The sequence below is a fragment of the Tetrao urogallus genome (genome assembly GCF_951394365.1).
Source record: "Tetrao urogallus genome assembly, chromosome: 2".
NCBI lineage: Eukaryota > Metazoa > Chordata > Aves > Galliformes > Phasianidae > Tetrao > Tetrao urogallus.
This window is the reverse complement of record NC_136814.1, coordinates 40,015,480-40,043,129: the sequence shown is the minus strand read 5'-3', so window position 1 is coordinate 40,043,129 and position 27,650 is coordinate 40,015,480. Positions and strand designations below refer to the sequence as shown.

At 41.6% G+C, this 27,650-nt stretch overlaps 2 protein-coding genes across 2 annotated transcripts; one reads left to right on the top strand and one right to left on the bottom strand.

The window, feature by feature from the left end:
- Positions 1 to 76: 76 nt before the first annotated feature.
- On the bottom strand, positions 77 to 18,971 carry GNPAT (glyceronephosphate O-acyltransferase; the record flags this gene model as incomplete). Its single annotated transcript, XM_079532483.1, has 16 exons — positions 77 to 120; positions 674 to 735; positions 1,604 to 1,697; positions 1,791 to 1,890; positions 2,751 to 2,891; positions 3,788 to 3,867; positions 4,768 to 5,013; positions 7,246 to 7,469; positions 8,135 to 8,265; positions 8,357 to 8,508; positions 9,110 to 9,185; positions 9,621 to 9,748; positions 13,060 to 13,189; positions 13,805 to 13,981; positions 15,804 to 15,995; positions 18,741 to 18,971. 16 exons carry the CDS (start codon positions 18,969 to 18,971, stop codon positions 77 to 79), a joined length of 2,208 nt encoding a protein of 735 aa, XP_079388609.1.
- A 53-nt stretch (positions 18,972 to 19,024) lies between these two features.
- On the top strand, positions 19,025 to 26,002 carry FSAF1 (40S small subunit processome assembly factor 1; the record flags this gene model as incomplete). The annotated part of the gene is made up of 7 exons (XM_079549868.1): positions 19,025 to 19,085; positions 19,206 to 19,516; positions 22,487 to 22,543; positions 23,305 to 23,400; positions 24,104 to 24,190; positions 25,180 to 25,232; positions 25,873 to 26,002. The coding sequence occupies 7 exons, from the start codon at positions 19,025 to 19,027 to the stop codon at positions 26,000 to 26,002; spliced, it is 795 nt and encodes a 264-aa protein (XP_079405994.1).
- Between the last annotated feature and the right edge of the window lie 1,648 nt (positions 26,003 to 27,650).

Here is a 27,650-nt window from a genome sequence, read left to right as displayed (position 1 = left end):
TGCAGGGCTTCTGGGTGCACTGAGGGGATGCGGCCTCGGTCGGTGCTGCCTTAGCGGGCGGGTGGAGCTTCGGTACTCAGAGCCGTGCAGCCATGGGCTTCTGTACAGGTGTTCTGGCATCTGGCAAGGAAAGCAAAAAGCTCAGAGCAAAAGACTATAATAAAACTATTCGTTGGCCTGTTTTCTTCAGACATTGGGTTGTGTGATGTTTCAAATAGAGAAGGCTGGATATTAGGAGTAAGTCCTTTTCAGGAAGAGCTGTGAGGCTCTGCAAAAGCAGAAAAAAGCAGCTGCCCAAGCAGCTGGTGGAGTCACCATCCCTGGAGGTGCTCAAGAACCACGTGGATGTGGCACTGAGTGACACGGTTAGAGGGCATGGTGGGGTTGGGCCAACCGTTACACTTGATCTCAAGGGTCTTTTCCAACCTTAATGGTCTTTTACTACCTTAATGGATCTATAACAGATGTTCAAAGCTGCACAGGAAGTACTATCGCAGAAAAAAGAAACCGAACCAAAAAAATACCACCTGTATTTCTGTACAGATAAACATGAGAAATTATTAGGAAAAATAGTTAAGGAACAGCTGGAAATACTGCTAGGTCCAGCATATGCTCATTGTCCAAATTCATGTACAAGTCAAGAAGCTTTTCAAACAAATCAGACATCACTTACCAAACACATCCAGGATTTTATGGATAGCCTCCTGATTTACACTGTAGGAGAATCCATTGGACCTATGGTTCAAAAACAAAACCACGCAACTGTTTTTTTCAATGATTATTTCTTATTTGTTAGAAATGACTAAAATAATCATAAATTAATCATATTTTTCATCCTGCCAGCAAAATTATTCATTTTTAGGGCATGGTAGACTTTTAAACAAACTGTGCTCAAGGATTGTTTTGGTTTCTTTATCCTTCTTCATGGTTACATTCCCCATGTCTGTCTTCCTGTTTTCATTAAGGATAACTGCAATAAAAGAACATTTGCTTGTTTGTTTTTAATAATACTATTTTCAAGACTCTCTCTCTGAAACCACATATCTGAAATCTTCAGCTGATCTCAAAATCTGTTGCACTCAATTTGTTCCATTTATTTAAAAGGGGAAGAAAAGGAATCAAAAATCCATCTAGCGCAGTGACATTTGAAAATGAAAATCAAAATATTTGAAAAGTGTTTCCAATTAATACTTGCACTGCCTGGTGAGTCTTATTATAAAACACAGAATAACTATTCCTTCATTAAAAATAAGTAGGATTGTTCTATTTGCAAATCAAGCCCCTGACAGAAACTTTGAAAACCAAAAAGCACAGAAAGGAGAGTTCAGAAGAAGCCCACTAATGGGTTATTAAATTCTGTTGCTGGAGCCCATGAAGCATTTGCACTCTGAGGGGTGGCATCCTGCTTCCACAACCTGTACAGAAAGAAAGAAGTACCTAGGCCTTCACTGCAACCCAAGTACACCCAAATCATGCTTCAGTTGGCTGCTGTTCAAGAAACTGGATGGCTCTTATTCTGCTTAATACTAATAGCTCAGTCATTAAGAATTTCCAGCAAGGCCACACTTTGTCTTTTATATACCACAGAGCCAATTTGACTCACATTTTCTTCTTCTTCACTGCACCTAATTGCACAAGAGCTGCTAAGGCATTTTTCTGCATGTCAGAAGACAGCGCCTCATAACACTGTGTAGTCCCTACAAAAAAAGCAGAAACACAATTAAAAGTTTTATCACTGCCCATTAACAGGTCACACTTGTAAAATAATACTGCATTACAGCCACACGTACCCTTCTCAAGGAGTTGAAAAACAAAGTTGCGGACTCCAGGTATAAACTGCTTCTCAGTAAAGGCTTCTTTTGTTTCCTTTGATAGATATCTGAAAATTAACTAAGATTTAAAGAAAAAAACATCAGCACTTCCTTGTGATTGTCAATTGGTTTTTAAGTACAAACAAACATGTCCTTACAAAGTCGTAATATTGTTACACTTTGAAAAGTTAGCAGAGGAACTTACAAGGTATTATTAGATAGCACATCTGAAATTCTTATTACTGTTTAACAAGTGTGAGATATTAAAATAAGATGCAGTATTACTGTAATAGTTACCTTGGACATTAATTCAATGTTTCTGTTCTTGCAATCTAAAGCAGTATAATTTTATTAGAGTGTTATCTGTTTTGCAGATGGGAAAAACCACGCAAGTCAGTACCAATGAGCCCAAGTCAGACACCAGAGCACTAACAGTTCCCTCATCTACTAGGTTTCATACGTCTGCATTCCTCTCAGCATTACACTGATAATATATCAGAGATTTTAGTCTCCTTTATGTATACATTACTTGTCACAGGAATGCAAGTATTTAGCTGTATTAAAATCTTAGGGAAAAGAATTGAAAGAGATAAGAACCTGTCATATACAAACTCATTTCTGAACCGAGCAGGACAGCCCACAAAAGGAATGAAGTAAGAACTCCCAGTAAGAAAGAGCAATGCAGCCTGCCAGCAGCACACTCCCTTTGAAGCTTGTAAACCCACAATAGCTGATTAGATTACAAGATTGTTTATTGTTTTATTCATTTTGAAAATCCTCAGCCAAAGTTGTAATCAGGCTTCTGAAGAATGGGCACATTACTACTGTTTCTCCATTCTTCCACTCCCCAGCCATTTAGTGCACAAGTATCACTGCACTTGTAGTTTTCCTACAAAACTCAGGATAAAAAAACGCCACAGTTTCTGAAAAACATCATACCTGATAGCCTTCCACAAATGGTCTGAACATAGCTGACAAGAAAGATACTACAACACTTCCTTTGTCAGTAGGGTAGATTTCCTGTTGAGTTGTTTGAATCGCATCACATTTTGTGAGAAGAAAACATCCTTCCTCAAAATCCTGGAAGACAGAAGCACAACTGAATTGTTACTGCATCTAAACAAGTGCAGAGAGCTTTATCCAAAAACAAACCAACCAACCCACCATAACAAAAACAACAGCAAGACACTATTTATAGCGAGTTGCATCACTAAATGGCATCATATCAGTTACTGGTAGGGTTCTGCAGGGCTCTGTTTTAGGGACAGCCCTCTTCAGTGCTTTCATCAATGCAGGACTTGAAGGTTCATTAAGGAAGCTTAAAAACAGTACTAAATTGGGAGGAGTTGTCAACTCTTTCAAGGGTAGAGAGGCCTTACAGAGAGATCTACAAATTGGAGGGCTGACAATCACCAACCATATGAAGTTTAACAAGAGCAAGTGCTGGGTTCTACGGTTGAGATGGGCAACCCTGCAAATATGTATGCAGTTGGGGCATTGAGCACATGGAAAGCAGCCCTGCAGAAAGAGATCTGGGGGCTCTAGCTGACAGCAAATAAAACACAAACCAGCAGTGTGCCCTGGAAGCCCAAAAAGCCAACTATAGCCTGGGGTGCACCAGGCCCAGCTGTCATGGTTTTGTGATTTCTGTTGATGATATTCCACATCATAACATCACATAAAGCAGCGGGAGTTAAAGAGTTAATGTTCTGGTTCTGTGGACTGCCTTTTTTTGGGCATTTTGGTTCTTGGAAAGGAGGGGAGGAGTGGCAACCTGGTGGGTTCAGACAATAATTTGCAACTAACCAAATGAATACCTATGCTCTGACCTTCTTTTAAGCTCTTCCTCTCACAGATCAAGCAATTATCTCTGCAGGTATTTATCATAAAGCACACATTAAGGTGAGATCCAAAATCAGATGCCATTTTAGTTGTCTGTGCTATTATTATTATTTCTCCAGAAGGGATGTTTTTACCTTCAATGAAATACCAGGAAAGAAGATGAATTCATCAGAGAAAATATCCCTCAGGAAGCTGAAGCTGCTGTAGACTTCCTCTGAAAAAAAAAAGATACACTGTTGTTTAAAAATGTAATAAAAAACATGCCATTGAAAAGTCATTTAAACCTTACTTTAGAGGCAGTACCCACCTTAGATAAAATGTGGACTGGTCATTCAGAGCACTACGTATATGTACAACTGAAAGCATCACAGTGGAACAATAAGTACTCAATTCAGTTGTTATTAAAAGGAAGTAATAGGGGACTGTAGAATCCCAGAACATGCATTAAATACCATATAATCAGATGCTGCACAAAGTCAAGGTATGTGTTTTGAAATATTACTTAATGAGACAAGTTCTAGAAAACACTGAAACACTTCAGGAAGAGTACTGAGAAGAAAGATGGAGAACTGGCTGCACCATAAGTGACGTTGTAATCTAAAAACCAGGCCTGCTGAACATGAACAAAACAAGCAAATAAACCACTGTATTACCACCATGAAATGAAGCCTTGCTATAAAAGCAGGAGAGACATCCAAACATAGCTCTCTTCAACAGGTGAAATATGAAGGTTGATGTTTGGTGTTTTTAGGGCCGTTTCACCCTATGGGAGTTTCAGAATGCATACTGCAAACACTCCCAGACACTTAACTTCTAAACCCAATTGCTTCTGGATTGAAGAACAGTGTAAACAAGAATGGGGATCATCTCATCATAACTCTACTCTCTCAGCAGAATATTCCTACTTTCAAAAGTGTCAGGGGGTAAACAAGAAAGTCAAGCAAAATACCACTGTAACCCAACACACTCGCTTTATGCCATGAGACCTTATTCAGAGTCCTGGCATAACGTTCTCAAGTACCTCCCCCTATCAGCCACGGGAACCTCCCGCTCCTCCTGCCTTTGGCAGAGCAGGGAGCGAAGGCGCTGGGCTCTCCATGCTACCCAAACGTACCTTTCCTGAAGCTGCGTGTCATTTGCAAGGCAAGTGCCACCAGAGATGGACGTACAAACACATTCAGTAACTGGTTTCTGTAGGTACTACACATGAGGATGACCAAAGCCTTCTTAAAGACTACTTCCCCTACGGCTCCATCTTCTACTCCTTTGTCATTGAGGACCACGTGGCCATCGACGAGGCACGCAATGTTGGAGTGCAGGGTGAGGCCCGACATAACTGCTTTTTTGGCACACAGATTATCTATCAGGAAAACACAACAGGGAACATACCTCTGTTGAAACTGCCTAAAATGCACCAGTATTTCATTAAGCTTTATCACAGAGGACAACTATGACATCACTCAGTTAGAAAAACGCTCTCAGCCTAGGCATCATATGCAATGGAGAGAATAAATTTCAGATAGTTCTGTAATTAGAACTCTTTAAATTCTTCTACTTTCTAACATTAAAATGAAATTCCTTTGTCTCTGGAACAAAGATTCTGAGCCTCCAACTAAAAGGCTAGAACTGTCTGATGGATACATTCATCCTTAGAAAAATACTTTTGTTTAGGCATTTCTAGCACCATAAGCTTTCAATCAGATGAAAAAGTCTTTATCAAGTCTTTCCACAGTTTTCTTATACAAGGCATTCCTCATACCAATTTAAGTTCAAAAAATCCTAACATAAGTGTCATTACATGATAAACTTGCTCAAAGAGAAAAGTTGGTATTTAAACCCAAGTTCTACTAAAATTCTTTTAAGATGCCTTAAGCAAGGAACTCTGTGGATTTCATGGTTTTCTCATTTCTTTTTAAGGAATAAAGTCCTTCAAAAGCAGATATGAGCTTTGCAATACTTTGGTAGGACTTCCTTTTGACAGAGTAACACATCACAGACAGAGAACAGCATCTCAAGTCTTGAAATACACTTCTGTTTTTAAACTATCTTCTTTAAACATGACTTCCATTGAATGCAAAGCATTTGAAAAGTAAAGAAATAATAAAAACTAAAATGAACACAAAAATACAGTTTACACCATCACAGCAATACAGGCATATCAAATCAATGCCATCTTTCACAAAAATATGTATTTCAAATTCTTTCCCACTGCCCTTCATGTAGAACCTCCTTGCACCTTATTCATTCCTTCGGCTAGTGTATCCCAGCTTTGCCATCATTTTCACAAGACTCTCAGCATAATAAGAACCAGAGGTGTGACTGAGTTATTTTGCAGCTCCCATTTTTAATATATTGCAACATATAAAGAAATATTCTGCCTGTAACAACCAGCCCTCATGATATGAGGAGAAACAGCTGGCTGTCTGGAGATGGAAGAATGGACTGGATGCATGCACTTGCTTGTCTTAGTGATGCCTTCAAATTAACCTTTTAAAACATTTATTCTTTCAAATTATTGCCAAAGAAAAGCCAACCCACACACATAGCAAATCCTGTTTCAACACAAATGAATACCTACTGCATGGCCAGCACACTCAAATAAAATCTTCACAATTATTGTCTGTATTTCAATGCCTTGCCCATTTTCCATTCCCTGACTACACCAAACTCTACTAAAGCAAAAGCTTATTCATTGTTGCTAATAAAATAAAATAAATAAGCAAACATGAACTCAGCATGTTTTTTTGCTTTACTGTGCAATCGGATTCTGAATAGTGTTTTAACATCACCATGAAATTCTTCCTTTCACAGTCTGGCAGGAGCAGACTTCATTTGTATCCACTACAATGAAGATCCCTGAAAGGAGAAGTGCTATTTTTGCAGAAATGTCAGAGTTCTGTTATTACTCTGGTGTGCTCTTATTTCTCTATCTAATACTGAGAGGAATCCTTGATTATGACTACAGAAGCAAAGATCCATAGTTGAAATATACTGACAGTGGAAAAGGTGAATGTATTTGCATCACATTTTCTTTGCTGACTTTCTCACTTGTGTCCTGAGGTTCCACATCATCTGCATCACACTTTGGCTCACAGAGAGATGTTTAAAACAGTTGTTCAGAAAAGGAAGAAGAAAGTTTGGATTTTATTTATGTCCCATGTTTGTTCAGGCTAGTTCTTTGTCACAGTATCAACTCTTAGTCAGTGTCATGCCACAAATGTTGCATTTTACTCAGTTACCCTTGCAGAACAGGTAACTGCCTGTGAATTATATAGGGTTCAGAACAATACTAGGCAAACCTTAGAGCTTAATATAAACAGCTTACAATTTCCCCCTTATTCCATAGTTATGGAAATAGCAGTAAGATACCTCCCTTGCATCAGTCTGTCTTTCAAGGTAGCATATTCTACAGCCCAAGACAAAGCCCCTTATACATTTGTGTCATTTTTGGCTTATGCTAAAATCCATTTTAGCAGCACTCAGCACCTATGAAAACAATCTGTAACATTGTCACCATACACTGCTTTCAGGAAAATATTATCTATCCTTCACAAACAACAAAAGGAATAGAAATAACACTTTCAATGCATACCAGGCCACTCAATGAATCCTCCAAAAGTCTGAGTTAAGCCTTTGAGCCACACAGTCTTCTCTATTAGAAGTTCAAAATCCATGGCAGGCAAATTCTGGAGCAGAACAGCAGCAACTAGAACCCACGGGCTCAAAACCATGTTTTCTATTTGCAGGAGTTCCATTTTATAAGCTACATCACTGACAAATTCTTGAATATCTTCAGTTGGCTTTTGTGGAAGATGCCTGAAAAAAAAAAAAAAAACAAACAACCACAAAACAGTGCAGTTCAAGGTTAAAAAGCTTCAACATCTAGAATATATACCACACTCTTCCTTATTTCTCTTATGTATCGCTCCCAGATCCTAACATCTGCAGGGCAGTTCTTTGCACTATGTAGTACAGAGCAAAACATCAGTAGATTCACAACAACATTTGAATCAGAACTTTGTATTGATGTTGTACACTTGCTATCCTCAAAATAAACAAACTAAAAAACTACATCTTATATATCAAATTACACAATCACCACATCCAGTCGTAGCTCCATCTTCCTTACTACACGATCACATAAGTGCTTGTAATAAGCCAGAAGGGAAAGAAAGGGGAGTTTCTATGTAACAGAATTACTGAATTCTCAGAAAATAGAGCTTTGCCTAGGTCATATATCACAATAAACTTTTGAAATAGGATATCCTCCCCCTAAAACAAAGCAATGGAATTAACAACTTGTTTCAGAGACAGCCAGTCAGAAGCATGATAACCCTGCGCTCAGACAGAACATCTTCGCTGAAGATGATGGGGAGGTGAGAAAGTGAAACAGAAGTAAAACAGAGAGCTACTTAATTATTTCAATATTTTTGAGAATTAAACAAGTGCTTTCCTGCATAAACCATAACAATATTTGGTACCTGGGTACTAAATTATATGGGCATAGATTGATTCTCCCAGAAGCCAATGTTCGAAGTGATACTGGCTGGCTAACATAGATGTGTATGGTACCAAAATTGTCACTGAGGATTCTTCTGGCCTTTAACAACCCCTAAGGAAACAGAAAGAGTAAAAAGCAAATTTTTAGAGCTACATGATGCATATACAACCACTTATGTTCTGTTCTTAAGGAACTGACATACAGATGTAGATTCTTTGGGCTTTGGGACTCCTAAGAGTTCATATGCATAAAGAGATTCTTCTAATATCCTCTCATAGCTGATGCTGATGGGAACAAGGTACGTGTCAAAGACTTCACGTTTTAAAAATGGTTCCATCACAATGCTGAGAAGACCTGCAAATTATATTTAAAAAAAAAAAAAAAAAAAAAGAAAAAAAAAGTGAGTCCCTTGTCTTTTTCGAGGAAAGAAGAGCAGCAGCAATTTCACTCTGAAAAAGATACATTTATATTTTAGAAACTACTGATAGGTGTGCATCGTTTTTGTCCTCTTTGAGCAAGCAGATGTGGTAGACACTGTCCAAGCTTTAAAACAGAAGGTGAACATAAGCAATAGATTTGCACAGCTATTTGTGCTCTTTTCAAAAGTACTGCTCTGCTCTTGTTCATCTCTTTCTAAAGATTCCCTATGACTTTTACAAAGAGTTAACCTACAGCTTTTCTGAGGTGGTAAGGGAATGCCTGTTTTCCAGAAAGAAAAGAAGGAATAATTATGCAATTAAGTACACAATTGAAGAGAAAACAGAACGCAAGAGACATGTATTGATCTTCTTTATATAGCTTTGGAACTTTAACTGTAGTATTTTCCATTGCTCACAGACCTCACCAGTTTCCCACCACTTCAACACCTCTTCCTGCCTGAAGAACTTAAGAAGAACACAGCCACTAATGAAAACACTGATCACCATAAAAGGTTTCAAGTTTTTAAGAAACTTACCAAACTTTGGAGTCAGAGTCTTAGCAGTGCGGCTTCGAGTTCCTTCAAGAAAAAACTCAATTGGGGCATAGCCATTCTTCAAAAGTAAAACAAACAAAAAGCTGGTCAGAAAAACAAAAACATTTCTTCCTTACCACTTACAAATAATTTAAAGTACTTAAAACATAAGCAGATTTTTTTTTAATGGAAGCCATGCCACCTATAACCTCAGTCATTTCAAATCCGTATTCATTCTATTGTATTTGCCAAACTATGTAGTTTAATTAACAAAAACATTTTGTCTGTCATGTGATATGGGTACACAATCCAAAGCAACTGATAACTGCCCACTGCTGAACTGCAGTAACAGCACGTGCATGCTCTTCACCAGCATTAACCATGAGGTAAAATGCATTTCCTCCATCAGCAAAGACTTCAATTTTACGTCCACGATGTCACACTTATTTTAAGTGAATCATTGCAATAGAGTATTTCTTAAACATACATTTTGAGAGCTCAATAATGTATTTACCCTTAACATAGTTTTTACGTATTCAGCAAAAACTGCCCAATAGAGCCTGTTGCCACCGAAAGAGCGTCGCATAAAAAAGGCACCTGCTCTTCGTAGCAGCTCACCAACTATCTTCATTCCTAGGAAATCTGAAATACAATCAAACAGAAATCAAATCCACACACAGAAAATTTAATAATATCTGCCAGCAGAACCAACTACATTCTGTAATAAACTCATTTAATTACCACAATAACAGAGATCTCTCTCAAGGATTCCCTTGTTGCTTGCAATGCTTGCAAGACATGACTGGTAGGTTATGATAAGCTTTCAGTTATACATATATATAAATATTAATAAATAGCATTCATATCAATTTATTTTTATAATTCAGACATCTAGATGTCAGCCATAATGAGGATTATTTTTTTTCAAGTCCTTTGTCTCACTCATCTCCAGAAAGATCAGTTACCACTGAAGCATCTCAGAAGACACAAATTTACCCCAGCAATAAACTAACCAATTACATTACGGTATATCATATAAGAGCCCAACTCATCAATTTGGGAATGGTAGCATAAGCCAGACAAAATTTTTGATAATTTTCTAATTTCAAGCAATCCCTCAATGCTTAGATCGTTAAAACCAGGAAGTACTCAGCAGTAACAAATATTTAGGGGAAGTATTTAAAATGAATCCACATAGCAACTGGCCATTTGCTGCTTCAGCTTTCCTGTTACCTCAATCAGTAAAACATTTGAGAATGGATATTCAGTCACTAGATATGAAGAAAAAAGATAAAAGGAAATTAGACCCTGGCCAACAATAGCTGCTGTAAGAGCTTTGACTCTTTTTCCCTTATTCTACTACTACCCTCCCTCCCTCACCACAGAACAGACTCCATCCTCTCCTTTACCTCCATCTTCCTACTGCCCAATCAATCCCCCAGCCAGGATGCAGCTGCCATGACCAACACTTTTCCCCACTGCACACTGCCACACCAGGAACTGGGACTCAAAAGCATCTTTTCACGTGCCTCACGCCCACACTATTCCACCAGCTCTGCACTCCACTAAAGAGTCTGTCTCCTCTTTTATAGCCCCTTTTTAGATATTGAAAGGCCACTCTCAGGTCTCCCTGGAGCCTTCTCTTGTCCAGGCTGAACATCCCCAGTCTCTCAGTCTGTCCTTGTAGGAGAGGTGTTTTATCCCTTGGATCATTTTTGTGGCCCTCCTCTGAAGGTGCTCTAACAGGCCTATGTCTCTCCTGTACCAAAGAGTCCACATCTGGACCCAGTACTCCAGATGAAGCCTCACCAGCACAGAGTAGAGGGGGCTGGATCACCTCATTTGACCTGCTGACCATGCTTCTTTTGATGCAGCCCAGGATACGGTTGGTTTTCTGGGCTCATATTCAGCTTGCCATCCACCGCTGCCAAGTTGTTTTTGGCAGGGCTGCACTCCACTCTTACATCCCCCAGCTTGTATTGATAGCAGAGGTTGCCACGACCTGGGTGACAGACCTTGCACTTGGATTTGTTGAACCTCAGGAGATTCACCTGGGCGCATTGCTCATGCCTGTCTAGGTCTCTTTGGATGGCTTCCCATCCTTCAGATGTGTTGACGGCACCACACAGGTTGATGTCATCTACAAACTTGCTGAGGGTGCACTCAGTCCCACTGCTGATGTCACTGATGAAGATGTTAAGGAGCATTAGTTCCAGTACTGACCCTCAATGAACACCACTTGTCACTGATCTCCATCTGGACATTCAGACACTGACCACTACTCTCTGGGTATGATCTGATAACCAGCTATCCAACCACAAAGCAGCCCAACCATCAAATCCATATATTTCTAATTTGGAGAGAAGGATGTTATAGGGGATTATGTCTAAGGCCTTACTGAAGTCCTGACAGATGACATCATTGGCTTCCCTTGTGCACTGATGCAGCTATGCTATCATAAAACACAACAAGGTTGGTCAGGCAGGACCTGTCCTTGGTGAAGCCATGCTAGTTATCCCATGTCACCTCCCTCTCTTCCCAGTGCCTCAGCATAGCTTCTAGGAGGATCTGTTCCGTGACCTTCCCCAGCACAAAGATGAGGTGGCAGATTGGTAGTTCCCTCTGTCATTCTTTCTACCCATCTTAAAAATGAATGTGACATGGCCTTTCCTCCAGTCACCAGAGACTTCTCCTGATCGCCATGACTTTTCAAACATCATTGAGAGTGGCTTGGCAACTACGTCAGCTAATTCCCTCAGGACTCTGGGATGCATCTCATCAGGACCCATAGACTTATGGATGTTCAGGTGTCCTCAGGTCCATGCCATAAACCTGACCTTCTCTTATGGTTGGAGAGGCATCACTCTCCCAGTTCCCACCTTCTGAACCAGCCACTCAACAGCTGTGTGCAGAACAGTATCACGCAAAGACTGAAGCAAAAAAAGTTTTGAGTACCTCAGTCTTATCCTTGCCTGTTGTTACAAGCCTGTCTGTATTGCTCACAAGGAGGGGTACACCCTCCTGAACTTTCCTTTTCTGGTCGATGTACCCATAGAAGCCTTTCTTATCCTTCTTCGTACCCCTTGCCAAATCCAATTTCAGTTGGGCCTCGGCTATCCCAAACCCATCCCTACACAGCCCAGCAGCACCACTACAGTCCTCTCAAGTTACCTATCCTTGATTCCACTGTGCATTTTCTTCTTGCTCTCCAGTTTGACCTGCAGGTCCTGGTTCAGCCATGCCAGTCTTTTGCCTTCCTTTCCAGACTTTCTCCACCTTGAGGAGAGCTCTCATGCCCTGAGGAGAGCTTCCTGAAAAATCTGCCAGCTCTGCTCTGCTCCCTTGTCCCTGAGGACATATCTCCAGGGGGTTTTATTGACTAACTCATGAAGAGCTGAAAGCTGGCTTTCCTAAAATTAAGCTTCCTGATTTTATTCTCTGCCTGTCCAATATCTCTCAAGAGTGAACTCCATCACTGCAAGGTCACTACAGTTCAGGCAGCCTCTAATCCTGATGTCACCAATCAGTTTCAAGGAATCAGTCACACCACCAACTAGCAAGAGATAATTGGCACTTCATATCAGGCTACTGTGACGGCACTTAAAGCTGTATCAAGTGTCACAAAAGGTTCTGTGTACATAGTAACTCTTGGCCAAGCTTTTGTCTGTATCCAGGCAAAGAAAACAATAGAGAAGTCTGCTTCACAACATCTATCTTTTCCCAGCCTTGGGTTACAGGTGAGGTACTTCTGGATGAACTTGCTATGAAAAAAAATCACTTTGGATTAGACTCAGCACAGAGGAGGGGGCATGACTATGCAAACATCTAATCCAAAGACATTTTAACAAAGAATATTCGCAACAGAAATTAAATAACTATTTATAGTAGCAGCTACCTGATCCTTGCTACTGGTTCTCCGAATCCTGAAAACACCATTAAAAGAACATACTTGCCTATTCCTGCAGCAATGACAGGCAAAGCCAAGTCATAGGTATATAGCAAATAAGACAGCATCAAGAAGTCTACATAGCTTCGGTGACTGGGCAGCAGTACAACTGGGTGCTCTTGAATGGCACGTTGCAACTGAAAAAAGAAATAAGAACAAACTATATTGTTCCAGTATTTACAGAACTGCTGTTGAAACTTGCAGATGCAGATCTTCACACAGCTTAAGAAGAATAGAAGCTCATTTGTTGAGTATAGTTCCTTTGTTCACTTTATATCTTTTTCAACACGGAACCATGGGAAACGTGGAGTAATATTTTCCAGAATAGAACCCTGTTGTTTAAAGGCACCACAGGACTCAAAAGACAGGGCCACATCATTGCATGAGGGATGTTCTTTCTCAGCATCAAAGTGCTTAGCATGAATAATATGTATTTTAAAACCTTAGAAATATTATTCCTTATTGCCAAATACATCTCAGGTGAAGGCCTCCATAATCTGCAAAAGATGCAAGCTTTATATAAAATGTCTCCTTACCATCAGAAGAATTTGAAATATTTTTCTGACTGTTTGCCTCAAATACACATCATCTGACTTTTCTCCTCTTTACTAAGAAAAGAGCAATAAACACAAATGCAGTCTTTTTTAAAGACGTGTATCGTTTGTATTCTTTCCTAGAAGTGAAGATTGGAGCCTCTGCCTAAGTATCAGTAGGAAAATACTACAGGTTTTGTTTTTTTGAACAGTACTCACTCTCTGCATTCCTTCTTCATTCACACAAACTCTCTGGAACAGCTGTTTAAATATTTTGCTCAGAGTAAAGGCAAAAAATCTGACAGTTCCTAATTGCATACTGTGACCCATCTCATCCAGGATTTCCATGGCTTCTTCTTGAATAATATCAGGTGATTCTCCCATTTCTTTTGCTAACTAAAGAGAAATGAAGCAAACAAAAGAACAATCAGATGTTGCCCCCTTCTCCTTGCCCACACACACTATGCAGTGCGCCACAACAGTTACAGCAGCAGTAATTCTAGAGTTTTATCTGATAGGCATACATCTAATCTTACAGAATCTGTTCAGTGTCAAACAGCATGAGAAAGCCACGCTAAAGCCGAGCTGTCAACAGAGGCTGAGTAGCAACTTTTCTTCCTCGAAAACATACTATCTGAATATTTTAGCCTGTAGCACCTTCAGAGGAGGTTTAAATTCTAAGAATATTTCCTAGATTATTGGTCTGAAGATGGTTGTGTGCAGTTTTCTTTAATTAGTAAAATGAAACTTAAGCTTGCAGAAATACTCCGGTAGATCTCAGAAGTGCATTTGGGTTGGACTTTAAGACTTAACCAAAGAACTTCATTTATTGCTCTGGCAATGGCTAGCTGAAATGCAAACAAAGCACTGTCTCTACCAGCTTTGCATATCAATGTGTTGGGTTTTTTTCCTGTTCTTATGCACATTCCATTTTGAAGTGTTTGTTTTGTTTTTTTTTAAACAGACTTAAAAATCATCTATTTATTTAAGAGAAGTTTACATTCCCTTTTAAATAAATATTTAACTGAAAAGTTCATCTTTTGCTGTTATGAAATGAGGAACGTGCCTTTTACTGAACATCAAACAGGAAGAAAGAGGAAGAGCGACAGAATAAAAAGCTTCCTAAGCAGCATGGCTCAATTTGGAGGCCAGCAATACTTGCAGTAATCTCTAGCTTGGAGCTGAGGAGCACGCTGCAATAGCAAGACTGCAAACCTTCAACCACTTCACACTCAACTGACAAATTTCTATCAAAATCATTTTCCATCAGAAAAACAGCACTTAAGAAGAAAACATCACACGAGCATCTTCCTGACAAACGCCATGCAAAATATTTTCTTTCAGATAATGCTTTAATGTTTCCAAATTGAAAGGTTTCATTTTTTTTTGTATTAAATATTACTTAGCAATTCCTGATGGCAGTAAGACTGAAACAAGTAGGTCATGCTTCAGTTTGTAACCTCCTAGCAAGCTTTGATGTATCATACCTGACACTGACCATTTAAAAATAAAAATAACATGGCAGCCACCCACTCTGAACTAACTGAAATATCTTATACCTGCATTTGCTAGCCTGGAATTTATTTATTTGTTTAATACTGAAAATAGGTAATTCTGCTAAGTATTCCTTATTCCAGCCATTTCAAAATATGAGTCAGTTGAATATAAAATATTTTATTCAATGCAATGTAGCAGGTGCCCCTCATCTTAAAACAAAAATGTGGACACATCTTACTATTTCTACTTCAAAGAATTGTGTGAAATCAAACTTTCATTTTAGGGAATTTAGCACTCATGATTCCATCCTAAACACATCGCTAGACTGTAAAATTGCTACAAGACATCCTCAAAGTACAGAAGTGTCTACTAAGCAGAGTGTGTCTTTCATAATGCTGCTCTGTGTCAAGGACAGTGGAGAAAGGGACAAAAAAAGTCAAGCATGCTGGTTAAGTTGGATAGTGAAGTGTCATATAAGCAAAATCAAAACACTGCAATATAAACCAGATACCTAACAGCTTTAATGGCAACCCTGTGGTAAAACATTACTTGTCTTTCCTGCCAGAAGAGAGTGGCTCTCAAGTTACTGATTTAATGGACCGCCTACCAAACTACACCTATGGGGTTTGACAAGGCCAGCAATATTTCTTTTTTCCTGTTGCCACACAGAATTTGTCTGTGTTCAATTTAGTTTGTTTAACAGCTCAGCATTCAGACTCACCTGCTTGATAACATATTGAACCTGCTCTGATTGGAGAACAACACTTTTAATAGCATTTGGCTTGCAAGGTGAAAGTCCTTTATAGATCACAGGTGTATAACATTTCATTGCATATCTCAAGTCACTGGACAATCGTCTTTCCTCCAAGATATCTTCAAACTCATCTCTTTTCTTTGATATGAGCTCTTTCTGCTAGGAACATACAAATAAAGGATGAGACACCATTTGGGGTGATTCAGTGATCTGCTTGGATGCAGTAGTAATACGTTAGATGCAAAACTTTTGCATCGTTTGGTTGCTTTACTTTTTCTTTTTTCCTTCTTTTCATATTTCTGTAGTGTCTGCATTCCATACTCTGAGCGCATGAACAATGCACTGCTTGGAACAATGCTGCAATTAGAAACTTAAAAAAATAAATAACTAAACCAAAACAAAAGCAACAAACATTTCCAACTGCAAAGGTCTCCAGATCACCATATGTCACATTGCTTAATTCTGCCCAACAGGAAGAGGTTTAGGGAACACCTTGGCTTTAAAGCTAAAATGCCTTGCCTCCAGTCTCTTCATGATTAATAGGTATTAGCAGCTTTGATCTCTCCACTTACAGCTGCATGAAAACAATAACAGGAACAACATTATAAGAACACAGTCATCAACAGAAGACAGTAGTATCCCTGCTGCTTTAAGCTGCACCTGAGACCTTGGTGATCTCTTCTGGCTTTCAACAAGCTTGGATACAAAGGTACAGAAAGCATAGCCAGGTAGGAACAAAACAAAAAGCAAAGTACCAGCCACGTGAAGATCAGAATGCAACACGGTGCACGGTACAGTTATAAAGAGAGCACAGTCTCTGAACAACCAACGTCACTGTTAAGCAAGAAAGCATCTAGAACTAGTTGTGGATCCATCCTACTGCAGAAATCTCTTTCACAAAACTCTTCTCCCCCAGACAGCAGGCACGGTCTGTGTTAGAGAGGGATGCCTCCTCTTATCTTCTGTAACAGCACAATCTATGTGAATGACCCTTCAGTCTTTCTAGAACTCATATTGTGTCCTTCCAAACCCCAAAATAGCAGCAATATTCACCAGACAAGCAAAACTCAGTGGAACATAAATATAAAGGTAACAGTTATGATTAAGAGTATTTATTAGAAGAAGATGCTAAAGAAAAAAAAAAAAAAAAAAACTGGGAGAAAAAAAGTGAAGGATGAAAGGCATTGCTTCCCAGGCTGTTACAGCAACCTTCCCTGACCCCAAGACAAAGGCTTGGCCAGCAAACATCCACCAGAAACGGATAAGCAAAACACTCAGCAGCAGCTAGGTTTTCAGCTCTGGGAGAGGGAGTCAGCTTTCACTGTGCTCAGTGTAGCTACATCAGCAACACTGTCAAAAGCAGCTGACATTTTGGAGTGAGCACAGCACACAATTTATCTCCCAACCATTTGTTGCTACAAGACATTTTGGAAAAACAAAACAAAACACCACAAATCAGGAACATCTCCACTTAAGAACCACAAAAAAAAAAAAAAAAAAAAAAAAAAAAAAAAAAAAAAAAAAGCCCTTCAAAACCCCAAATGAATCAAGAGCCAACTTCATTTTATCAGAGAACACAAACCCCTACTATAACGCCTGACATTGTTATATTTTCCCCCATACGCTACAGCCAGGTTTTGGTACCATCCTTTACTGTATCAGTACTTGGTAGGTCATCTTACTTTTCTCTCCAGTACCATAGTTCAGAGAGCTGTCCCATAGTAATTGCAGAACCACCCTCTACACAGACTTTTTAAAAAGTCATAGGTTTAAGCTCATACATGCTATATTAAATGTAGGCCCACATCCATTTAAAAGCTTTATTATCTTTTTTTCCTACGTAGTGCAGAATTAAAGTTTTCAATCTTCTTCTTCCACAGCTTTCATCTAGCTGATGTCACACAAGTGCCAGGGAAGCCATAAGCTGACAAGGAGTCTGGAGATAGTTTGTGTCAATCATCTGTGGCCTTGATACCTTGTAGCAACCTTTCTAAATACAAATAAAACAGAAGAAAGCAAACCACTTTTGGAAGAAAAGAGAAGAGAAACTCAGCTCTGGTAGCACCAGCCACATCAGCAGCAGCTGTGCTTCTGCAGCCATTAACACAAGAGCACGTCGTGGATGACAGAGGCTGTACAAAGCCACAGCTAATGGAGAAGTCACCTGTCTGCCACTTCCGTTGATTTCACATTTCCAGATTTGATCTACCCTTCCATGCTTTCATGTCCCAGCCTAACGTGGCACAGAGGGAGTGGAAAGAAATGCTCCTCTCGCACCGCACAGACAAACTGCTGCTTGGATTCACCTGCAGGCTGGCAGAGACACACTTAGAGGATACGCAGCTGAGAACCCTGGAACCAGAGAGCTCGCTTCTGCACGCGGTTATTCCCACACGGCTAAAGCACGGAGCGGAGTGGGGATGCCGCAGCTTTCCACGATCCTCAGAACACAACAGGAGCGCACTTGGGTGCACCTGGGACAGCGGCACAGCGCCAGGGAGATACAGCAGTGCCGTTCAAGAACCCGAGCTGGAACTACGAGCCATATCTCTCTTTTCAACCCTTCGCCCCAATCCTAGCGAGAGGACAGGTTTAACACCCCACATCTCAATCTTCTCAGGGAAAAACGAGGACGGCGAACTCACTTTCAGTGACACAACACGGGGCAGCCCGCTCTGTCAAACCCATCCATGTGACAGCTCTCTAACAGCCACTTCAGCCGAAAACTCGCCAGCGGCAGCACGCTGCTGCCCAAACGCTCCGACAGCCGAACCCGGGGACAGCCGCAGGCCTTCCCTCCCGCCCTGCCCGGCACCTGCTGCCCGCCCGCAGGCCCCGCCCGAGCCCCACTTCAGATCGAACGCGGCCCGTGCAGGCGGCGGCCCCTCTCCCCACGCCGCCTACCGAGAACATCGGCGTCCCTCGCCGCGCCCGCCCGGCCGCCGTCGCTACCGCCGCCGCCATGGCTCTGCGAGCGCCGCCGCGCCTCGCCGCGCCCTGCTCGGCCGCCCTACCCCGTCGCTGCGGCGCCCTTCGCTGCGGCGCCCATGGCCCCGCGCCACCCCGGCCCGGCTGCCCGGCGCGCTGAGGCGGGCGCGGGGGAGGGCGGGGGCACAGCGCCGTAGGCGGCGCCATCTTAGGGGCGACGGGAGCCGCTCGGGCTCAAGCGGCCTTCCGCTCTGAGCGCCATGGGGTCGCGGGAGCCCTGCCGGCGGCTGGAGGCGGTGCTCGGCGCTCTCTACGACTTGGGTGGGTGAGCGGAGCCGAAAGGAGATTTGCGGGAGGGAGGACTGCGGGAAAAGGGGCCGCGGGAGGGAGGGCCGCTCGCTGCGACGCGAAGTTGACCCGCGCACGTGTTCTGCCGCGCAGGTGACGAGCCCGGCGTCCGGGGCTCGGCGGGGGACGGCGATTCTAGCGAGGCGGCGGCGGAGGAGGAAGAGGAGGAGAGCCGGGAAGTGCAGCCGACAGCCCCGAGCGATGCTGGCGGGGCGGAGAGAGGGAGGCGCGGCGCCCGCGGCTTCTTCGGAGGGCTGCGGGAGGAGATGTGCCGCACCGCCCCGCCGCCGCCGCCGCCCCACGGCGCGCCGCCCCCCGCCCAGGTGGAGGTGGTGGTGTTCCGCGCGAGGAAGAGGAAGGCGCGGCCCGACCCCGCTCCGGCGGCGCCCGGCGGCGGCACCCAGGTAGAGCCGAGGCGGGGGAACCTCCGGGCTGGGGGCTCCGTCCCAAAACTGCCCTGCTCTGTTGGTGCTGCTGCAAAACGAGAAAACCTCAGCTACCGACAAAAATGTGCTGCCCTCCGTTAAACAGGAGCGTGGGTGGTGAAAGTTCTTTAAAGCACAGATTTATTATTATTTTTTTTTCCCCTCCCCCTGAAGCCACACCAGAGACTTTACATTGAGGGACAGGGATGCGCCTTTGTGGGTACAGCAGAAAGCAAGCAAGATCCCTAGGTGCTTGCCTGGTTTTGTTGTCTCTGCCATCATAACGCAGTAACTCCTGCTCCAAGCATCTCCCCTCCACCAGAACAGGTGCCTACAAATCCCAGACCCCTCCCCAGATACCCAGTTAATGACAGCCAGCCCTGCTGGCAGGTTAAACAGGGGTAAGTGCAGTCTGAGAGGTAATGATTATGCCAGAGGAGGTTCAGGTCAGATATTAGGAAAATTTTCCACTCAGAAAGAGCAGTGAGGCACTGAAAGGGGCTACCCAGGGAGGTGACAGAGTCACCATCCTTAGAGGTATTGAGGAAACATGTGGCTGTGGTACTGAGGAATATGGTTAGTGATCATGGTGGGCATGGGTTGGTGGTTGGGCTAGGCTGTCTTAGTGGCCTTTTCCAACAATTAGGATTCTATGACCAATGGCTTTTTCTTTTGATTTCAAAAGATCTCTGATTAAGTATTTTGCATTGGAAACAGAAAAGTAAATCCCAGCGACATAAATAAACCCATCCATATGGCTGCCAATGCAGTACAAAACGTAAACACCCAGCTTGCCAGTTCACCAGCTTGCCAGTGGCTATGCTTTTACATAAATATGTTTATTACTTCAAGCCAAACACAAGGCTTAGCCTCTAGCAGTGTCCTACAAATAAAACAGGCAGAAAAGCCTCTTAACTGTTCCTCTCCCTCAGTGTTTCGTGTGTTGCCCTCACCTCATGGGTGTGAGGGGCCTGCAGGTCACCGACAAGCAAGGAGCACCTTGGGGGGCTTGCGCTGGGTATCTTATGGAGGGAGTGTCTTGTAGGCATTAGGTCTCAGGCTCCTGATTGGTTTATGGGCACCCAGTGTCCTCACACTACCAAAAGCCAGGGCATGAAGAGAAAGGTGATCTTGAAGGTCTTTTCCAATATGAGCAATTCTATGATTCTATGGGCCTGGCTGGAAGTTACCATGCCTTCCACAGTGGGTAGAAGTCTACCATGGGTCAGCATTATAGTGTTTCTCTGGCAGTTTGCCTTAATTTGCACTTACAGCCATAACATCAGAAGCCCAGTTCTAAAATAAGTTCTGATGGGCATTCAATGAGGCTCACCACTATGGAAGCTTGACATGGGACTGGGAATCTCTAGAGAGTGAACTGAGCAGTTGGTTGAACTCTTTTTTTTTTTTTTTTTTTTTTTGTGTGTGTGTGTGTGTGTGTGTACACGCTTTTTCCAGTATGGTTTCCTCCAAAAGCTGTTCCAGATTTTCATTTTCTTATGCTTTTTTTGTTTGTATATTTTTCTGCCTGTAAAAGCAGACCTGTTAGGCCTGTTAATGAAATGCTCTGTAGGCAACCAGTTTTCATTACGATATAGATTGCCAGACTACATGCAGCTTTGCAGAGCTAGAAGACATCTGGCTTTGGTGTATGCAGAGGGAAGCTGTGCTTTGATGTAGCCTGAGTCCATTGCTGGACTAAATGTGACTAAATATTCTAGAGAGCAAAAGAAACTTTGTACTGAGTGTTGCCACCAGCTGTTAGTACACAAAGTTACCTCTCTCCAAGTCCAAAGCAAAATAACTTCAATTTCACATTGTATCCTGCTTTAGCAGTTTTGGGACAGATTTTGAAATGAAAGTATTCATGATGCATAGCACTTTTTAAAACGTTGACACTTTCAAAAACATTGTTTAAACTTGAAATTGTAAAAATTAATTGAATTTATTATTTTGTCTGTTTTTTGTCTGAATTATGGAACTCTTGGAAAGCATTAGCTAATAATGTAGACAGTGAAGTGCAGGACAAAGCTATGTATGTTCTGTGATATAATGGCACCCTGTAAATTTTGCAAGGCCGTTCCAATACGACCTTGTAATATCTTCATATTTAAAATGCTACTGACACCCTCTTACCTTGATTTATTAAAAGAGAAAGCTGGAAAAAGATGCGTCTGGAAGGTTTCATACTCTTCCTTGCCACCCATTTTAGCATTTCATTGCTTTCAAATTGGTTTTATTTATTATATTCACAGAATCATAGAATTGTAGCAGTTGCAAAGGACCTCCAGAGATCATCAAGTTCAACCCCCCTGCCCAAGCAGGTTCCTTATACCAGGTTACACAAGTAGGTGCCCAGGTGGGTCTTGAATATCTCCGGAGAAGGAGACTCCACCACCTCCCTGGGCAGCCTGTTCCAGTGCTCCGTCACCTCACTGTAAAGAAGTTCTTGCGCACATTTGTGCAGAACTTCCTATGCTGCAGTTTCCAGCCGTTTCCCCTTGTCCTGTCTCCACACACTGCTGGAAAGGGTCCGGCCTCGCCATTCTGCCCTCCACACCTTAGATATTTGTAGACCTCCTCTGGTCCTCTGTCAGTCTTCTTTTCTCAAGGCTGAACAGACCCAGTTCACTCAGCCTTTCCTCATAGGAGAGATGCTCCAGGCCCCTCACCATCTTTGTGGCCCTCCGCTGGACTCTTTCCAAGAGATCCCTGTCTATTTTGTACTGGGGAGCCCAGAACTGGACGCAGTACTCCAGATGAGGCCTTACCAGGGCAGAGTAGGGGGGAGGATCACCTCCCTCGACCTGCTGGCCAAGCTCTTTTTAATGCATCCCAGAATGCCATTGGCCTTTTTGGCCACGAGGGCACACTGCTGGCTCATGGCCAACCTGTCGTCCACCAGGACACCCAGGTAAAATTCAATTAAATGTTTTGTTTTCTTCACAGACCAGAACAGTGGCTGAAAAGAAAAATGTGAACAAGCAAGAATTTAACTTCGAAAAAGTAAGTCACTAGCACCTACCTAATCTCAGTGCTTCATTGTGCAGGTGTGCATGTATTTATATGCTTGGGAAAGCTGCAGTGAAATTACTGAGAAGCATTGCTGGAAAAGGTTGTCTTTCGCAGGTGAGGATTTCCTAATGTGTAATTTTGGTGTAATGTGCTGTGCTGGAGGAGGAGCGAGTTAGAGAACATATTGTGGCTCCTTGGCTTTTCTTTCTGATCTTTCACTGATAAATCAAGGAAGTTCACTGCATGTTAGCTGTGTAAAGCTATGTGAGTACCCATAATGTGTTGCATATGGTATTTTAGGCCTATGTTGTTAGTTATGAATTTTTGATCTCGTATGGGGAAAGAAAAAAAAAAAGTGCTTCTCACTAGTTAATGGCTTTACAGCCAAGGAATTGGAATGCTCTGTAAATGCTAGATCTTGTGAGTAGCATGTTGTATTGCTTTGGTGTGTACAGCACAACACAACTCACTTTTCTGCAAAGCACCTCCTTCCCACGTATCCAGTTTTATGTGAAATGAACAGAAACAGTTACTGACCCTCTGTTAGTCCTCACTGTCCAGAGATTAGATGAACAGTGGTCAACTGTTCTGCAGTATAGTACAAAACTCCATTTCCATTATTTTATAGCATACTGAATTCAGATATTAGCTAAGGCGTCTCTGTGAATATGACTTCGTTGTGGTCTGTCAAGGGTTATTTTACAACAGACTGGACAATTACAAAATGCTTGCAATTTTCTGTGATGTTTTAGGCTCGTTTGGAAGTGCACAGGTTTGGAATCACTGGCTATGAGAAGCAGGAGCAGCGTCTATGGGAACGGGAACGTGCAATCATGCTGGGAGCCAAGGTAATTCTTGCTCATTTTGTGCTGGGAGGTGACCCAACTGTTACAATGCAGGGAAAGTGTAAGAAACACTGTGAGGTTTTGGTATCACTTCTTTAAAACACAAGATGCCATTCTCCACTCCTTCTTTCACCTCATGTTTACTTTTACGTTTTCTGTTCAGTCTGGTCAGTTTTCTGTAAACATCTGGAAAATTAATATTTTTGTGTTCTCAGACATATTTAGGTGAAATAGGACTGATTGGGGTGGAAAACAACATTTACTGATTTTTTTTTTTTATACAGACCTTTCAAAACTGAACAGCTAAGAGGATAGACGTGCTTTTATAAAGATCCATTTTCCCAGTGATTTGACAATTAAGAATTTTTCAGTTTTATTTATCACCAGCAGTATAAAAGGGGGAAAATGTAGTTTTTCTAAGTCTTCTTTGATGATGGGGAGGAGGGTATGAACTTTCCAGGTTTAGTGTTATTTTGGAAGCCTTGTAGATCTGTTACACAATATAAACATCTTTCCCACCGAGAAATAAATTTTTACCATGTGTCTGCTTTACAGTTCTTAAGTCCCTTTCCTCTCAACTGAAGGGAAATAAACTATTACTTCTGCTTACCCACCACCTGAAAAATAATTTCCATGCAAGTATGTGAATATTTTTGAATCTATTTGAAAATTTCAGCAGAGGTATCACTCCCAATCTTTATTACAGCCTCCCAAAAAGGAACACATCAACTACAAGAAATACCAGGAGAAAATGAAGGTGAAGAAGACAACAAAGGATGATGATAAGGGACAGGTCTGTGTGACATTTTGTCTATAAAAAGTCAACATGTAAGATCTAGCCCAAAAGCCTGATAATGCCTCAGGCACAGGAGGAGTGCCTGAGTTTGACACCTGCTGCTCTCATGAGGTGAGCTTGACTCCAGCACAGCTCATCTCACCAGTCAGAGCTTGTCATGTGCAGTAGGAATGGTACAGAATTCAAACTGTGCTGTGGTGGGTTTCAGTGCCCTATCTGTGGAGGATGGTAGATTGATGATGCAAAATAAGCAGTTTTTCTGTGTTTTGGTTTTGTTTTTTTTTTCCAAGGGAAAAAAAAATTGGTCTCCAATTAATGTTTGTTGCATTTTATCTAACCACGGGAAGCCAGATGTTCAGCTGGTTTTATATCAGTGCAATTCCATCTAGGATCTTGCTCATTATTTAAAGCGAGGGTGAGGTTTGTGTTGCATCCATCCTCTAACATGGTCCATCTGGCCCCAAGCCTGTTCCCTGCCTGTGCTGTAGGTGGGAGCAGGCTGCCAGGCAGGTTTCTGCTCCACCAACTTGTCTTTTGCCACCTTCTTTTTCAGGGGACCTATTTCTCCTTTATCACGTGGCTTAAAGCACACCCAGCTTATGACCAAACACTGGCAAACCCTGTCATCTGACAATGTGCTCAGTCAGGCAGCTAGATGTACTTGCCTGCTACTAAGTAGATCTTTTGACTCAAGGATCTATCTCATACCCCTCGTGTGGCTGGATTTGTGTGCCCTTACGTGGCAGGGGTAGCATTTTGGTCGTGGGTGGACTGTGCTTTCCACAAGGTGACAGGAAGAGCTCTGGGCATAGTGCCCTGTGAGGCATTGCATCATTTGTCCTATCAGAAGGTATCCCAACCTGTTTTCACGCATCTGGTTCAGTGAAGCAAAAACAACTGGATGTTGTGTGTTCGGGGTGGGCGGGGGGGGGTTAGCCAAAAAAAACCTGTTCCTTTGCCATTAAAATAGGCATCTTTAAACGCAGGTACATAAAAGTGATACTCTGAAAAAAAAGAAGAAGAAAGACTTGAAGGAGAGGTAAGAAATTTTTAATGCTGTTATGTTTCTTTGATATAGTCTTGCTGATGTATTATCCCTACGTAACCATGCGTAACAATTTAATACCATATGTGAATTTTTCAAACTGCAGAATTCTCGTTACAAAATGGTGACCTTGTTCCATGTTTAGCAGTTTCAGAGGCTTTAGTTAAGCAGCCTCAGTGAAAAGATGTCAGTTCTGCCCTGGCGTGTTTAAGATGACAGCTAGGATGGATGGAAATCCCTGTGTGGGGAGCCAGGATGTGACATTCGCTCAGAGCATTTGCCCTGAGAAACAACTTTTGCAAAACAACAAGGTACAGCAAATAGAGGCTTGAAAAGTACAGTGACATTCTTAATTATAGTGTAGCAGGCTAGCTGAAATGTGAGACTCTTTATCTTATTTATCTGAAAATCTTTGTTTTCAAATGTTTCTTTTAATGTAGTTCATTCTGTAATGTGCTGCAAGTTTTGACCAGTAACACAGGTAATAAATGTTCTGGGACCAATACATGCTCTAATTTGGTATTCCGTAATATGAATGCTGACTGCATAAATAGGTGATAGTTTTCAATGTATTGAATGTTTTAATGAGTTTCTGATGTTTCTCTTGATTCATTTTCCTTCGTTACTATTTCAGAAAGGCCAAAAGGAAGAGATCGGTGCCCAGCATTTGGCCTGCAGGACAAGTTGGAAAATTCAGAGATGGGACCTTGATTCTACAAAGCGGTGACATAAAGAAAATTAAATCAACTAAAGTTATCAAATGAACTTATGATACCAAATGAAATGGATGAAAAGCATTAAAAGAGAACTCCTGTTGCCACCAGAAGAGACTTACATAAGCCTTGCCATGCCACCATGTCCTAATTCATTTACCTTATTTTTTCTTGCAGGGTTTTCTATCTCCTATTCTTGGGAGAATATGACAATTTACCATTTTATAAATAAAAGAAAGACTTTTTGATAATTAAGAAGGTTACATGGGTTGTTTTTATATGTGCTAAAGAAAGTGCTTTACTTTCTAGAATTAACTTATTGGTGCTAAGTGAAAAATTAATCCACCTAATGAATTATATATTAAAATGTATAGCTCTTTGCTTTCATCTGGAAGAAATATGGCAAAAGCTGTACCTTATTTTCTCTTAACCTGAAGTAGGTGTTCTATATCAGGCATACATCTTTTCTGTGTTTATCTGAGTTGTTAGTGGAGAGTGGAACTACAAAACAGTTTTCATGCCCAGCAAAGCCTTTTAAGTTTTCAGAATTATCTTCTCAAGAACGAAAAATGAGATTCTTCTGAAGGTAAGAGTTAGAGGCTGAACTTGTATGTCTACAGAGAACACCAAATAAGTAGTTTCAGATGGTTATTGTGGGGGTGATCATGATGTAAGACAGTATACAAAAACAGGCAACATTCAAGACCTGAGCTGAATGCCAGATGAGGTACAGACATCCAGTAGCTACACATTGTTCATGGTTAACTTGTTTGTCATTTAACAGTTAACCTACTGATAAAAACAAAGGAAAGAAGTTCATGCTTTGTTTTTTTATATTTAAGGTTATTGAGCAGTTGTGGCAGTGAAGCAGATATACATGAGAAAGAAAATAGCCATTATTGGAGATGCTTCTTTAAACGTACAAGTGAAATTCAGCTTACCTATGAGGATTTGGAAAACATGCTTCCTAGCTGCCTCATGGGAACCTGAATAAGCTGATCTCTAACCTCAGTGAGCAGTGAAGTCTGAGCCAGCTTGCAGCTAGCAATGAGAACAGCAACACCAGAAGCTGCTCCCTTCCCAGGATAAGAAATTATCTTGATGTGGGGGAGCTACAGCACAGGATGGAATACTTTCTCACACAATCTTTCCCCTGTACCTTTCACCTTACTTTCAAGTCTTGGAGAAGCACTGTGCCAATACAGTTTGAGGACTCAAAGGGAGGGAGCCCAGAGGAAAACAGTGAGGTAAAAAGAGGAAGGGAGTGTTTCTGCATGCTCTTCCCACATGGCTCTAAGCTGGATTGCTAAACGCTGTTATCACACTTTGTAATTGCTTAATCAGCATTGGTTGCAAATTCGCACTGGAATTAACAATCCTAACTAGTTACTGAATATGCAGACTTAAGAAATGTCAAATCATGATTGCACGTGACGGTGTAATCACCAAGCCCAATTGTGTAGAGAGCATCAAAACTTGCTGAGGCAATAGATGAGCTTTGGATGTTGTGGAATAACCTGTATCTTTTAATTCCTGGTTGATCCTTGAGTTTGGTGTTTGTTTATTTTTAATGCTCTCTTCTACATGAAATTCTGTTCATCTGGATTTGGGTATTATGTGCTGTGGGAGTTCATCCTCACTCAGCCTAGGTAATTTAAAGGGTTAAGTTCTTTTCCCACCTCCACAACTGCCAAAATGT